Genomic DNA, 14,578 nt, shown 5'->3' with positions numbered 1-14,578 from the left:
CTCGAATGCTCAATGGAACCGTATGGGGAGACAGGGCCCATTAGGAGGTAATAAAGGTTAGCTGGTGTCGTTACACAAGAGGAAGGGACACTAGAGCGCTCTCTCCGTCTCCGCCCACTCACAGAATGAAGGACACATGAGGACCCAGAGGGAAGATGGTCATTTGTGACTTAGGAAGAGAGGCTTCACTATGCCAACCCTGACGGCCCCTTGATCTTGCACTTCTAGCCTCCAGAACTGGGAGGAAATGAATTCGTGTCCTGTCTCCTCCCAGTCCATGGCATTTTGTTGTGGGAGCCCCAGCAAACTAATACAATAGGCAATGTATTTCGAAAACATGAGGCTAGAGGAATAGGAGACGTAGTAGAGCTTCTTGAGCATGAAGATTTGGGGGGCCGCTAGTGTAATACATTCCCCTCTCCCAGGGTAGCAGTGATCTTCCCGTGACCACCACTGCAGCTCTTCCCTGGGTCCGGGAGGACAGAGCCCACCTGGTCTGGTCCAGGCTGACCCATCAGAGCCTTGGTGGTGCTTCTCCGCACGTGGCTCTTAGTTCTTTTGTGCTGAATAAATAACTCTTTTTTCAGACATACTGTTTTCTAGAAAAGGAGTTAATAGCCTACATTTCTTTCGGGTCTGACTTCAATCCTTTCTGTCGCTGAACTCCCTTTTTCTATTGCCGTTCACAAAGAAAAATTTTAGAAGATAAACTGTTTCTAAACCTTCGCTTGGTCTTCCCAAGATTGACACACTGGGTCTAATCATTCCTTCTAAGGTCTCGTTTTACCACATTTTGGTTTTCTTGCTTATCCTTCTACCGAGTTCTTTTTAGTCATAGGTTGGCAAAGTAAACTCAGGATCCCACTGCAATGGTTAATGCTTAGCGTAGCTGGAGAAACACGAAAACGCACGTTCAGAAATTATGTCAATTTTTATTCCTCTTGTGTCCAAAGAAGAACCTCTCATTCTACTGAGCTGACAAAGATGGTTTACTCTCTGACTAAAAAACAAAAAACAAAAAACAACAACAACAAAAAATTGAAAAAAAAAGTACCAAAAAAAAAAAAGCCAAAATATAAACATACCAGTAATTCATATATTCTTTACAGACTCGTCAACTAAGACCTCTCTGGCATTTCTGGGTGACCCTGGGGACCCCTGTTAGTGGAGCTCCTGTCAGCCACTTTGGGATTTAGAAACACGGATGTGAGAGGGTCGTTAAAGGACAAAGACTATGAGCCTGAAGCTAAGATTCTAAGCTGTGATCTTGGATGAGTTACTCGACTTCTTTGTGACTCAGTTTCCTTGTCTGTGAAATGGTACTAACGGGGGTGCCTTCCTCGCCACTATGAGGAACCCGTGAACCAGGAGCACACACGCCGCGCCCAGAACCAGGCCCGGGACGCCGAGGTGCGCATCAAATGCCCAGGGGTTAAAGCTAAAAGGATGTCTGCAATCAGCCTGCTGGCTGCCTAGAAGGGGCTCCAGGCTGCTACAAAACAGCCCCCCCGTCAGGGCCAGGGCACAGCCCGGAGATGGGGCATCGGGGGTGGGGGGGGATGCAGAGGCCCCGGCCTCGTGGGGCAGGCGCGACCGCAGCCCGGGGCTCGTCCCTGCAGGCCTGGCCCCGTGGTAAAGCACCAGCTGGGGGGTCACCTCGGCAGTTTTCCTTCTGCAGAACGAGCTCCCCCGAATCTCTGAACATCACCGCTCGGGCCTCCGGACTCAGGCAAGACCCCGCTTCCCCCCAACCCCCCCACCAGACACATGCTCGGGAATTAGAAAGGCTCCCTGGGCAGCGAGGGAAACAGGACGGTTCCTCGATTTCCTGAAGAGTCTGAGCAACACCCTCTTCTGAGGCTGGGGCCACCAGCAAACTCTTGCCCGCTCCCCCCTTCCCTCAAGGTCACAGGATCTGCAGGGGTCCTGTCTCCGGGCGGGGTGCGGGGAAGCAGTGGGGACTAGGCTGCCTTCCCTATGGGTTCACGTCCTAAAAACCCCTTCCTGAGCCCCTCGGGTGTGCGGGCCGCGGGTTCAGCTCCCCCACGAGCCTTGCAGCAGCCCTTGGCCTTGAACTTGAGTTTTACTGTGCGGGGCGGCGGGCAGGCCAGTACCTGAGCAGGAGCTCGGCTCTCTAGCTTAGGCCAGTACCTGAGCAGGAGCTCGGCTCTCTAGCTTAGGCCTCCCCCGACTTTCGAGAACAAAGCTTCCTTTTCTGGATTCTCAATGTCCTGTTAGTCCATTAAAATTCAAGCACCGCTGGTTGGAGAGACCGTGGTGGGGGGGGCGGGCCTGCGGGCCTGCACCTCCAGAGCCCGCCTCCGGGCCCTGCTGCCTCCCGGCCGCTCTCATGAATAAATAAATAAAATCTTAAAAAAAATTTTTTGCTTCCAAAGGTTGTGTTTTGCTCAATCTGGAGCGGGTTATCAAGCTGGGCTTCCTCTTCACCTTACCACGAGGTCTCGGGTGAGGGTGATCACAGGAATGCAGCGGTTTCAGTTGATAGGTTTTTTTTATTTATTTAAAGATTATTTATTTATTTATTCATGAGAGACCCAGAGAGAGAGGCAGAGACCCAGGCCTAGAAGGAGAAGCAGGCTCCATGCAGGGAGCCCAACGCGGGACTCAATCCTGGGACCCTGGGGTCATGCCCTGGGCTGCAGGCCGCGCTCAACCTCCAAGCCCCCCAAGCTGCCCTCAGTTGGTGTTTATAACGAATCAATAACCCGACACTGGCTTCCCCTTCCTTTTGCACCAAGTAGAAAGTATATTCCTCTCGCTGGCCCCCGGCACGTGTCCTTTAACCTTGATGAGGGGCAAGGACACAGGCCGCCCCTTCGGGGCTCTCCGTGTGCCTCAACGTCGTCCCCCTGGTGACTCCAGAGCTGCAGCTTAGGGTCACCCCGAGGGGTCTGGGGAGCGCAGGTGGCAGCGCGCGGGAACCAGGCTGTAACCTGACGTTCAGGGCACAAGCATACGTGTCTGCAGCTACTGCTGAGAAGCCCCCTTGGTGTGTTCCCCCCCCGCCGGGACACGCAGGCCCTGTCCTGCCGCCACCCTCCGACTCAGCCCTGCAGTTGCTAGGGAGCAGGGACACGGCCACCAGAGCCTCCCTGGCCCACGCCCATATCAGGACCCCGCCTTCCCTCAGGCTCCAGGCCCCTGGGATGTGGGGTTCTAACTAGGACCGCGGTGGGGCCTCGCACCGATTCTGTTCCTTAAACCAGCTTCCTTTCAAGTAGCATCACGTTTGATGTGTTTGTTAGACAATTCTAGAACTGCATTGCTAGCAGTAACCTTGTTTTTTATCTATTTATTTATTTTTTGCTTATTTTGCTTTATTCTTCCAAAACGTTAGAAACCGAGGACCCAGGAGGTAAAGGGACTTGCCCAGGTTCCTATAACTGGTCAAGGCGAGGTGGTCTGGTTGTCGGTGGCACCGCCAAGAACCAGGAGAGTTGGTTCCAGACTCTCGCGCTCCGGTGCTTGGCCCACTCTGCTGGATTCCACGGGATTCTCCTACAGATCATCCAACTCCACGGTAGATGGAAACGGTAGAGGGGAAAGTGAAGAATAGTACACTAGGAGCAAGCAGCTTTTGTCCTAAAGATGTGTGTGCATCTTACGGTGTGTATGAGGAGTCCGTTGGGACAGCCCGAAAGAGTATGAGGCCGGAAGTCAGAAGACACAGCTCCTGGCACTGGCGCGAACGAATGAGCTTTGCGTCCTCAACCGCCTCCCACCCCGAGACTCAGTGTCCTTCCCTACAAAATGGGAGGATTGAATCTCTAAAGTCTCTCTCTAGATCTAAGGTCCTACGATCCCTTTGATCTTACGGTTCACACCGCAAGGTGCAATAGGGTCATACGTGCAACAGTAAGCGCCGTCCGGCTCTGCATCGACACAGGCCTCCTTTATGCTGAATTCCGTGCTGCAATAGGGCCTTCAGGGCTTGCCCCTGTACACGGAATTCCAGGGTGTCTCCTGGCGTTGATTGCAACGCACAGTCCCAAGGGGACAATAGACCGAGGCAGATATTCCTGCACCGCACGTGCTGGCTCATCTCCAGGCATTCAGACTCTGTTCAGTCCCCAGGTCGCATACACTTAGCACCTCACCTGTGACCCGGGCACTGGCCGCATCACAGATGACAGGAATCACCCTGCTGCTCCACGCAGATCAGCAGGAAGAGAGGTTACACTTAGGGCACCCCTGGCCTGTCAGATTGTACCACTGATCCTCGGGGGATGGGGGGCACACTGTGTGGCCTTGAAGCTTGAAAGGCATCGTGAACACCTCCACTGCGGAGGAAGAGTCTGGCCGCAGCGTTAAGCCCGAGATTCTGAATCTGAGCTCTGGTTCTGGCTGTCATTCTAGGTGGTTCCACCGCCCTGGTACCCCGCAGCATGAAGCTCCCTGGGCGCTGCCCCCGCCCTCTGCTGATGACTGTATTATACATCCCTTGGGGCCGACACCTGGTTTACAGACCGTAGGCCACGTTGCAACTGGCTTTGTACACGGACAACATCACTGCGCGTCACAGGCAGCTCCGAGGGGGTTTGGTGAAGACCGCTCTGCTCTCTAGACTCCCTAACTTCCTCTAAAGCAGTCCTGGCACTTCACCTCGCGGAGGGCACGATTTCTAAATAAATGGGGACGCGCGCAGCCCGCACTGCACCCGAGGGTCCTCGGAGCAGCAGTACACACGGCACGGATACTGGTGTGTCTGCGGGGCCGCGTGCTGGTGCAGCTGCTGCTGGTGTGAGGCCTGTGCATCTCGTCCTGCTCACGGAGCCATAAATGTAGGTATTCCACTCCAGGGGGGTAAACACTGGACCCCCAGCTCCTTCCAAGACAGAACACACAAGCTTAGAAAGTCCTGGAAGTGTAGAGGGTCATATTGCATATTACTCAAAGTACGTCTGACCAACCCCTCTCTCTCTCCTCTTTTTTTAAAAAACAGAATTCATTTCTTTATGTGTTTTTTTTTTTTTTCTTTATGCAGCGGATTTGGGCTTGACTATGGACATTTTCCCACTACCGTTCGGCCTCGGAATGCTGTTTCCCCTAGTTTCTCATGATAAAAAGACTCAGATGCAGAGCCGAACTGCTGGCAGCTGAATTTCATTAAGACTTTGATGGGAAACTTAAGTTGGAATTACAAACATCTGTGGCTAAGCTTCCCTTTAGTAAGCCATTTCCCAGAATTTGACTTTACCACATTAGGAGCAAAAAAGAAAACAGTTGAAAAAAGAATGCTTCTCTTTGGCAAATGCTGGAGTAGATATTTAAATATCCTTCTCTGTGGTCACTACATCTCAATGAACAAGCAGATTTACTGGTTTCAGAAAACAAATAAGGAATTGTTTGGAAATGCCCACTTCTGGAACTCAATAATGTCCTGCTAATGTCTGATTCTAATGGTTTCTAATCAATCCAACGTCTGGCCATCATTATATTTATATGGTCACTTGAAGCAAGGAAAACCCCAAAATGAGAGGCATGTTTTGGGCATTACATATTCCAAAAAAACTATGACAAGTAAGATTTGAGAATTTAATTGCAAAAGAAAAAAAAGGTTATATAGTCTTTGTTGTATTGAAGATATTGGGGTTTTTGTTAAGCTTTTTTGGGTATTTAGGAAAATTCCTTCATTTCCCCTTACTGCTCAGGTCATCCTGTCATCACTGAGGAAAAGTCCATGGTTAAAGAATCATTAGGAGGCCACCTGGATGGCTCAGTCGGTTAAGTGTCTGCCTTCAGCTCAGGCTCAAGTCATGATCTCGGGGTCCGGGATGGAGCCCTGCATGGGCTCCCTGCTCAGCGGGAAGTCCACGTCTCCCTCTGCCCCTACGTTCCATGTGCACAGGCGCAAGCGCTCTCTCTCTCTCAAATAAATACATAAATAAAATTTTTAAAAATTTAAAAAATTAATTAAAAAATTAAATTTAAAAAATAAAGAATCATTAGGGATACAATGATTATAATAAACTATAATCTCCTTCTTCTCCAGATGTTGGATAATCGGCACATTTGTAAGGAAAAGTTGGGAGTGATCAAATTTCCAGAATAAGTAAAAATGCAGATAAAAATAGACTGATAAAACAAATCTTAAACTGCAGATAAATAAAAACAGATAGTGGAAGAAAAGGGGAGAGGAGGGAGGTACAGAAGAGAGAGGGACTGTGTCAGGCAGTTTATATATAGTATTTCCCAACGATCTTGCAAGGCAAATACATTATTATTCATTCTACAAACAAACTGAACCTCTGAAGGATGAACTGATTTGTTTAAAGTCAAACAGCTAGAAAGTAGGGGAGCTGAATTCACAGCACATCTGTCTGGCTGGAAGCCCACACTGTACCTCCGACGAAAGGTGAATTTTGAATGTGGTTAAGCAGAGACTGTACATAAACAGCCCTTGGGCTGAATCGGGCCTTCAGATGTATCTCCCACAGGGTATTAAAAAAAAAAAAAAAAAAAAGAGTCAGCAATTTTACTTAAGAACTCAGATTCTGTTTTCTTTTAAAAAAACCAGAAGACCTGCCTCTCTGGAAGAGACAACTCTTCCCCTATTCCTTGGCCTTCCCACTCGCAGAATGTATTCCTTTCACTGCCCAGGTATTTTTTGCTTGGCCTCTACAAGAATCCCAATTCTAAAATTTTTTTCTGCACCGCACAATCGACATTTCCACTTCTGGGGATGGACTCCAAAGAATGGAAAGCAGAAACTCAAGACAGGTATGTCTACGCCAACGTACACAGCGACACCAGTCATAGCAGTTAAAAGGTAGAAACGACCCAAACGTCCATCAACAGATGAATGGGGAGACAAGCTGTCATCGTAATACATGAATACTATTCAGCCGTAAAAAGTAATGAGATTCAGACGTTATGTTCCAACATGGATGAACTTTGAAGACATTATGGTGAACGAAGTAAGTCAGGCACAAAAGAACAAATACTGTAGGTTCCACGTAGTAATAGTCATAGAAACAGCAAGTGGAGTGGTGTTTGCCAGTGGAATGATTACCTCCTTCTGGGGAAGCAGGTAAGGGGGGGGTTATTGTTTAATGGGTACCGAGTTTCAGTTTGGGAAGATGAAAAAGTTTTGGAGACGGAGGGTGGCGGCGGCTGCATAACAGGGTGAATGTACCTAATGCCACGTAAAAATGGTTAAAATAGAAAATTTTATGTCACGAGTATCTTACCACAACCAAAAAACCTGGGGTTAAATCAGAGAACTATGGAACTATGTAGCACATGGAATTCTTTATATTCCAGCAATTTTATATTAAATTCTGTAAGATGGGCCACATATTCCTCTAGGTGGTGCTGTTCTGAATTCTTTACCTATTAATCTAAATCAAGAGCTCCTACTGTGGACCACAGCGTCATGGAGAGGAAACATAGTAGGATATGCCTTTAAAAGGAAAATGTGATGCAAGAAAACACTAGAGTTCAAAAAAAAAAAAATCTATCAGGGACACCCAGTGATATGCTGGCAAGAGAATGGAATTTGGAAACCTCGGGCAAGGTACTTATCATCTCCAGACCTTAATTTCATCATCTATGAAATGGGTATGAATTTCACTACTGAGTATTAAAAAAGATAATACATGGAGTTTCATGGGACATAGTAGAAATCGGTAAGTGGTGATTTTTGTCTTTCCGATGTGAGTAGTTTAAAAAGTAGCTATTAGACCGGTCAGGAAAGGGAAGTGAGCTCAATTCTTCGGTAATCCTAAAGTTTTATGCAACTTATGCTGCTCATCGAGCAAGCATTGCACAAACAGTCTTTGAATGGCATTTTATATGCCTTATTTTAAGAAATTGCCCAAACTTTGACGGCGATTATGCTTACAGACAGTTCCTGTACCCAACCACTCTCCCCAGATACTCCCGCAGAGTTGAATTACTTCCGCGCTGTGCCCCTTACCGGACAGCGTACCTGGGCAAGTGTTCTGTGCCTCATGTTTGCAAAATAAGATCGTAACTATACAAGTCCCCCTGGGGTGTCGGGAGGGATAAAAAACTAATGCACGGAGAAGGCTTAGACTAGCTTGTGCACCTGCCACGGCCGTGCTGCTATTATTATTACTGCTGCCACTACTGGGTTTAGTCCTTCTAAAATAATGTTTCTCAGGAATCTTGTTTGGTATTTGGTGAGTAGGTGATTGTGTCCCACTGACCTGGCTCAAGAGTTCTCCTTTTCCATTTTACCCCCCGGCCCTTAGCTTGCAGCCACACTCACCGAATACTAATTCATTCTGCTGTCTAGACTGGCTGTGCACATATTTTCCTTCCTGAGATTGCTCACTCCCTGAGGGCAGGGATGTGACTCTGCCTCTTTCTGTCCTTCCTGGCGCCTACTTATTGCTCCGTCCACGGTGAGGCTCCTGACCTGCCTGTTGCATGATACTAAGGGAAGGAAAGAGCGGCTGCACGCTGAGGGGCTCCTTACCTTACCGCGCCACTGAACAGCAGTCCAGAAGGAAGGCCCAGGCCCAGGGGGCCAGTGACTCAACGTGACTCCACGGGGCCATTTGCAAAGTAAGGGCCCGAGAGAGGGAAAAGGCACCCAGACAGCAAAAGAGATCTAAGCTGCCTGTTGATAGATCCTGCGATCCTTTAGAGGCAGGGCACCAGGTATTTGGGAGCACGGGACCACGCAGCAACAATTAAAAAACGTCTAGAGGGAAAGTCACTGAGAATTAGTCTGGTTCATCATGCTTTGCCTTTTTTCTTTTCTTTTTTTTTTTTTTAGAGCAAGCAAGCAAGTTTGCTCCGTGTGGGGTACCTCTGCACGTGCGGGTCATGGGACATTGATGTTCTTAGAGGGAAACAACAACAACAGCAGCAGCAGCAGCCGCGAAGCCCAGTCAGGTTATCAGGAGGTAAATTCCTGTTTTACTCTCTGAGAAAAATTTGCTCAATATTGTCATTTATTTCCCTTAATTTCTCCATCACCTCCCAAAGGCAGTGACATGGCCCACCTCCCATCTACCCCTCCTGCAGAGCCCCCCGACCCTCCGGAGTCTCTGTGTGGGGGCTTCTTCCCAGCCACACGGTGTCAACCTCTAGCCTTGTATTCTTGACCTTATTCGTGCCTGCTGCTCTCTGACAGATAAGACTGTCATTTCTGCCAAGGACATTCTGATACCCTCTCCTTGGGGACTGTTCTTGTCTCCATCCCTGTACCCCCTTCCAGTTCTTTCAAATATCCACATTACTTAAGAGGACTTTTGACCTGCTAGAGTGTGGATGATAAAATCAGCTTTCTTTTCTTTTCTTTTCTTTTCTTTTCTTTTCTTTTCTTTTCTTTTTTTTTTTAAGATTTTATGTATTTATTCATGAGAGAGACACACACAGAGAGACAGAGACAGAGAGAGAGAGAGAGAGGCAGAGGGAGAAGCAGGCTCCCAGCAGGGAGCCCGATGTGGGACTTGATCCTAGGACCCCAGGATGACACCCTGAGCCGAAGGCAGACGCTCAACCACTGAGCCACCAGGTGTCCCAAGGCTTTATTTTCTTGAATGTAAAATACTAGAACAGTGAATACGCTTTTTTGCAAGTACCGAGTCTCCCCTTTGCCCGCCACCCCTACTAAGAACCATTGCTCTCCCTATAAACTCAGCAATAATGGACTCAGGAGATTGTAAAAAAGCAGAAGATGGGAAAACCCTACCAATTAGCACAGAGGAACCCGTGGGTGCTCCTCTTTTCAAACTCTTTGCATCCCGGGAGAAGTTTGGCCTTGTTGGAGAAGGAAAGGAGGGGCCTTCTTTCTGGGTCAGCCAGTGCTCCTCACCCTTTTATTCAGTGTGCATTCAGTGTCTTTGATCTCCTAACTCACACTGAGCACCACCATGTGCCGGAGACCGGGGTCCGTGCGCAGGGCTAAGGACCCAGGGGTGGGGAGGGCACAGACCTTGCTGCCAAGGAGCTTGGGAGAGCCTCTGGAGGGCCATCGGCCAAGCACCTCCCACTGCTCCATGCTGGCCTTAGTGTTTTTCTTCCTTCACATTGAAGGAAAATCGAGGAATAACCATTCACATAAATCCAAGTCAAAGAAAACGAATGTATATTTAGAACGTCCCTCCATCCACATCTCGAACCTCCCATGAATACGGAGTCCTACGTGTCCGTGGACTCTTTGTCTCTGTCTCTAGATGTAAATACAATCTCCCGAGCCAATTCAGTAGAGTGGTTCTACTAAGTTATTACATTTCCAGAATGTACTTGGTTTATGGTCTCCTTACTGGCTGTAAAGAGCATGGGAAATCTGAAAGGCGGGGCACTGGGATCGCCGTGGGACCGAGGCTAGCTGGAGGTATTATGTGAAACTATGCAGTGGGAACGTAATTACTCCAATCCCACCCTTTCTACATCATATACTTTGACCCTTCTGGAATGACTAATAGCTTCTTTCTGTTTCCCTAAACCCAAAGTCTCAACTGACATTCTGAACCTATTAGACTCTGACAGTATTACAAATTTAACTCACTGTAGAACATTCTTTCTGGTTGGAAAGATAGAGACAAACAGAGATATAGCAATATTAAGTAAGATAGCACCATATAAATAACGTTCTGAGAAGTATTCCCAAATTAGGATTTCTTTTAATCCAATCATCTGCATATTTTAGACTTAAGACTTTATATTTAAGGCTTAGAACGTAAAAAGAATTTTATGCTATATCAGGTACTGTGTTAAGCATTTTTTTCCTGTATATTTTATCTAATTTCTGTAAATTTTTAAAAATTTCATGACAATAACTGTAAGAAGCATGAAGTAGGCACCAAAACTTACTCTAAGCCTCAGTTTCTTCCTCTGTAATTCGGGCATCAGTAATTTGCCTAAGGTAAGGGAGCAGGTAAGTTGAAATTTGAGCTTGGGACCATCAGAATGCAAAGCCTGGCATCCAAAACACTCTGCTGTGCTGCCTTCCTAGTCTTTCATTGAGCATATGAGCATCTAAGAAATCAGGGTCTCAGCAATAACTCTAAGCTTCCTGGGAAATCAGAGAATTATTTTCTTACTTTTTGTGGGATGAGTTATAAAAAGTTACAGGTGCCCATCTCTTTAAAACAGCAGGTAAGGGGCAGCCCAGGTGGCTCAGTGGTTTAGTGCCGCCTTCGGCCCGGGCTGGGATCCTGGAGACCCGGGATCGAGTCTCATGTTGGGCTCCCTGCATGGAGCCTGCGTCTCCCTCTGCTTGTGTCTCTGCCTCTCTCTCTCTATGTCTCTCATGAATAAATAAATAAAATCTTAAAAAAAAAAAAAAAAGCCACAGCAGGTGAAAGTGCAGAATGCCTAGGGAAATCTGAATTTCAAATAAATAAATAATTTTCTACTATAAATACATTCCATGCAATATGTGAGACATGAAAAAATCTACTTGTTGCTATCTGAAATTCAAATTCAGTGAGATGTCTTGTATTTTACCTGGCAAGCCCACCCTCAAGCGTTTCATTCTGAGACATCCCATGCTCAAAGCAACAGGTGGAAATAATGCTTCCCAGGGGCTTAATTCCAAGCCTGTGGAGAAGCGATGCGTGTCTCTCCTGGCCTGGCCTGTCCCCATATCTGGGCAGTACGTGGCTGAGCAGAAGCCATGCCCCTCTCTTCCACACAGAGTTACTCTTTGGGCCGCAACGGGAGGCTGGGATGCTCTGGGGCTACCCACACTCCCTCTTTTTTGGGGGGGAGGGGTGTGCATGGGGCTCACTCCTGGAGAAGGACCATCTTCATGCACCTTATTTGGCAGTAATAATCACGAACTACAGTTACACTAACGATTAGTAGGATCAATAGCAATAATGCAGATTTGGGTTCTGTTAGAAATGGTGTCAATCCGCATCACTGTTTTGGTTCTGTGGTTGACATAACCATAGCTACAGCCTGTGTGCGTGTGTGCGTGTGCGTGTGTGTGTGTTGTCAGGTCAATTGCTCCTTCCTTTCCCACGAACTTAGGTGACTTCATTTTTCTCCTACTTAGCATCTCCCACGCACTGGACATGCTCTTGTCCCTCTTGACTCAGGAGACTGAAATCACTTAGTGTGGATTCATCCTCCTTCACCCGGTTTCTACACTCGGGCTGCTTTCAACATAAAAGCTCTTGTCAGGTGTTCACACAGCAGCTCTCTGCCGACACGTGTCAGCAGGGCACACCCTGAACTTTGGGGATGTGCTCCATTCCCCACTTTCTGCTTCTGCACTATAGTGGCTCTAGGCTACTAAGGTGTCTGCTCTGCGACCTCCCGGCAGGTCCCCCAGGACCCCGTCCCCTGCGGCAGGTCCCCCATCACCTCGTCCCCGCGGCAGGTCCCCCGGGACCCCATCCCCCGCGGCAGGTCCCCCGGGACCCCATCCCCCGCGGCAGGTCCCTCATCACCCCGTCCCCCGCGGCAGGTGTCCCCCGCGTCCGCTCGCTCCCCGGCCCCGTTGCCCGGAACCTCCTCTCTGATTCTCCCTAAAGCGCTGGTCCCCGGTGTCGCGCCGCCGCCGCACGGCCCAGGGGAGCAGGGACGAGGCACGGGGCGCGCGCTCAGGGCGGCCGCGGGGGGGGCGGGGGGCGGGAGGTGCGGCTGCGGCCCCAGGACGGTGCGCGGCGGGACTGCGCCTCCGCCACCCCTCGGGCCGCGCTCCCAGCCTCAGCCGCGCCCGCGCCGTCGAGCCCCGCGGCGGCTACGCGAGCTCTTCCCGCGGAGTTTCTGGGCTGACCCGGGGGCGGGGGGCGCAGGTGGAGGGGGCGGCAGCGCGGGGGAGCAGGGGCGCAGGGGAAGGGGTAGGGGCGCAGGGGCGCAGGGGCGCAGGGGGCAGGGGAAGGGGTGGGGTGGCAGGGGCGCACGGCGCAGGAGAAGGGGCGGGGGCGCAGGGGTAGGGGTGGGGGCGCAGGGCGCAGGGGCGCGGGGGCGGGGGCGCCCTACCTGGGCGGCGGGCGGCGGCGTCCCGGGAGCCCCTTGGGGCTGGCTGGCGGCGGGCGGGCGGTGCGGGCCGCGCGCTGGGCTCGGAGCGGCGTCCGGGGGGCGGGCATCGCGGTCCCCGGCGGCGGCGCAGGCGGCGGCCCAGAGGAGCCAGAGCGGGAGGCGGGCGCGGCGCGCGGAGCTCGGGGCCATCTCCCCGCGGACTCTCCCCGCGGACCCCGGCGCCGCTCGTCCCCGTCGGCGCCCGCGGCTCGCTCCCCTCCTGCCCCGCCGCGCCCCGACGAGCCCCCTGGTCGCAGAGCGCGAGTGAGCGAGGCCGCGGGAGGGCCTGCCCCTTCTCCCTCCCCTCCCTCCCCTCCCCTCCCCCCTCCCTCCTTTCCCCTCCCCCTCCGGTCGCCTCTCGCTGCGGTCCCGCGCTCTCTCCGCCGCGGGCCGGACGGACGGACGGACGGACGCAGGGGGGCGCATCCCAGGCCGCGCGGCCCCGCCCGCCTCCCCGCGCCCCTGCGCCCCGCTCGCGCTCACCTTCCAGCCCTCCCCCCGGCGCCTGGGCCCCTCCAAGGGACCCCAGGGAACACTCAGCGTCTGCCTTTGCTCCCTCGCGTCCCTCACTTGTGGGGTCGGGGTGCCCGGGGGGCCCTGGCCTGGGATGTGCACGCGGGCCCGAGCCGGGGCCCCTCGTTTGCAGCTCCTCTGCAGGCCCGGGAGCGAGAAGGGGATTCCTGGGGCGGGAGCCGGGGTGGGCAGCGCCCCTGGGACGGCTCAGGGCGGCGGCACCCACCGGCGAGGCTTCCCAGCGCCCACGCGGGAGCCTCGCTCGGGGCCACCCTTGGGGCACCGGCCGGCGGCGCGTCTCCTTCCTGACAGTCCCCACCCGGGGGGCTGGGGGAAGAGTGTCCTCCACTGCAGCGCTGGAAAATGACTTCATTACGCAAATGCATGAACTTTTATTTACAAAGAACATCTTGTTTCCACCCTAAAGAGGTGCTTTGTAAGGGGTCCGGAACAAGGCCCGCAGTGTAAGGGCCCGGCAGCCTACAGCCCGCAGCCCTGGCGCCTGCCCACTGCTCGGCGGGAGTCCTGTAGCCTCTCCTGGGCGCCCCTGCGGATGGGTCAGTGGTCACCGGGGCTGAGAGGTACCTTTGCTCCCCTTGGCTTCATAATGGGGCTTTAAACATTCCCACAAGACCCCAACACGGCTTAGGATTAGATGGAGCCACCATGAAATGACACCCAAGTGAGTCTCTAGATGTTTGAAATGATCCATGCAATAAAGCACTTGCATCAACCCTAATCTTTAGCCCTGTTTTGTAGGACAGAAGTTATTGTAGCTAAGGAAACAACAAACGCTCATTTATTTCGCACCTACTGCATGTCACCTACTTTGCATATGTTATTTGTAAGCCTCACAGCATTCCTGTAAAATAGGGCTATTATTTTCATTTTACAAAAAAAAAAAAAAAAAATGAGGTTCCAAGAGACGAAGGCATTTGCCCGACCTCCCACAGCTGGTAGAAAGCTAAGTGCACGTTTGCATGGGGTCATCGCTGATCCGCAAACTGTCTTTCACATCTACACCACGCTTAAACCCCTGAAATTAAGGACACAGATTCGGAGTAGGGGAGATGGCATTCCCCCTTTTTTTTTT

At 51.3% G+C, this 14,578-nt stretch overlaps 1 protein-coding gene across 2 annotated transcripts in view; it reads right to left on the bottom strand.

Moving 5' to 3' along the window:
• The window catches only part of LAMA4 (laminin subunit alpha 4), a 142,133-nt gene extending 128,996 nt beyond the window's left edge, over positions 1–13,137 (bottom strand). For both annotated transcript variants that reach the window (XM_077902715.1, XM_077902716.1), the window contains exon 1: positions 12,934–13,137. In XM_077902715.1, the coding sequence (XP_077758841.1) occupies positions 12,934–13,122 (189 nt within the window). In that variant the 5' untranslated portion in view covers positions 13,123–13,137. The remainder of the gene's footprint in view (positions 1–12,933) is intronic.
• Positions 13,138–14,578: the final 1,441 nt, after the last annotated feature.

Source organism: Canis aureus, chromosome 7 (genome assembly GCF_053574225.1).
Source record: "Canis aureus isolate CA01 chromosome 7, VMU_Caureus_v.1.0, whole genome shotgun sequence".
Lineage (NCBI taxonomy): Eukaryota > Metazoa > Chordata > Mammalia > Carnivora > Canidae > Canis > Canis aureus.
This window is presented reverse-complemented; position numbering and strand designations above follow the sequence as displayed.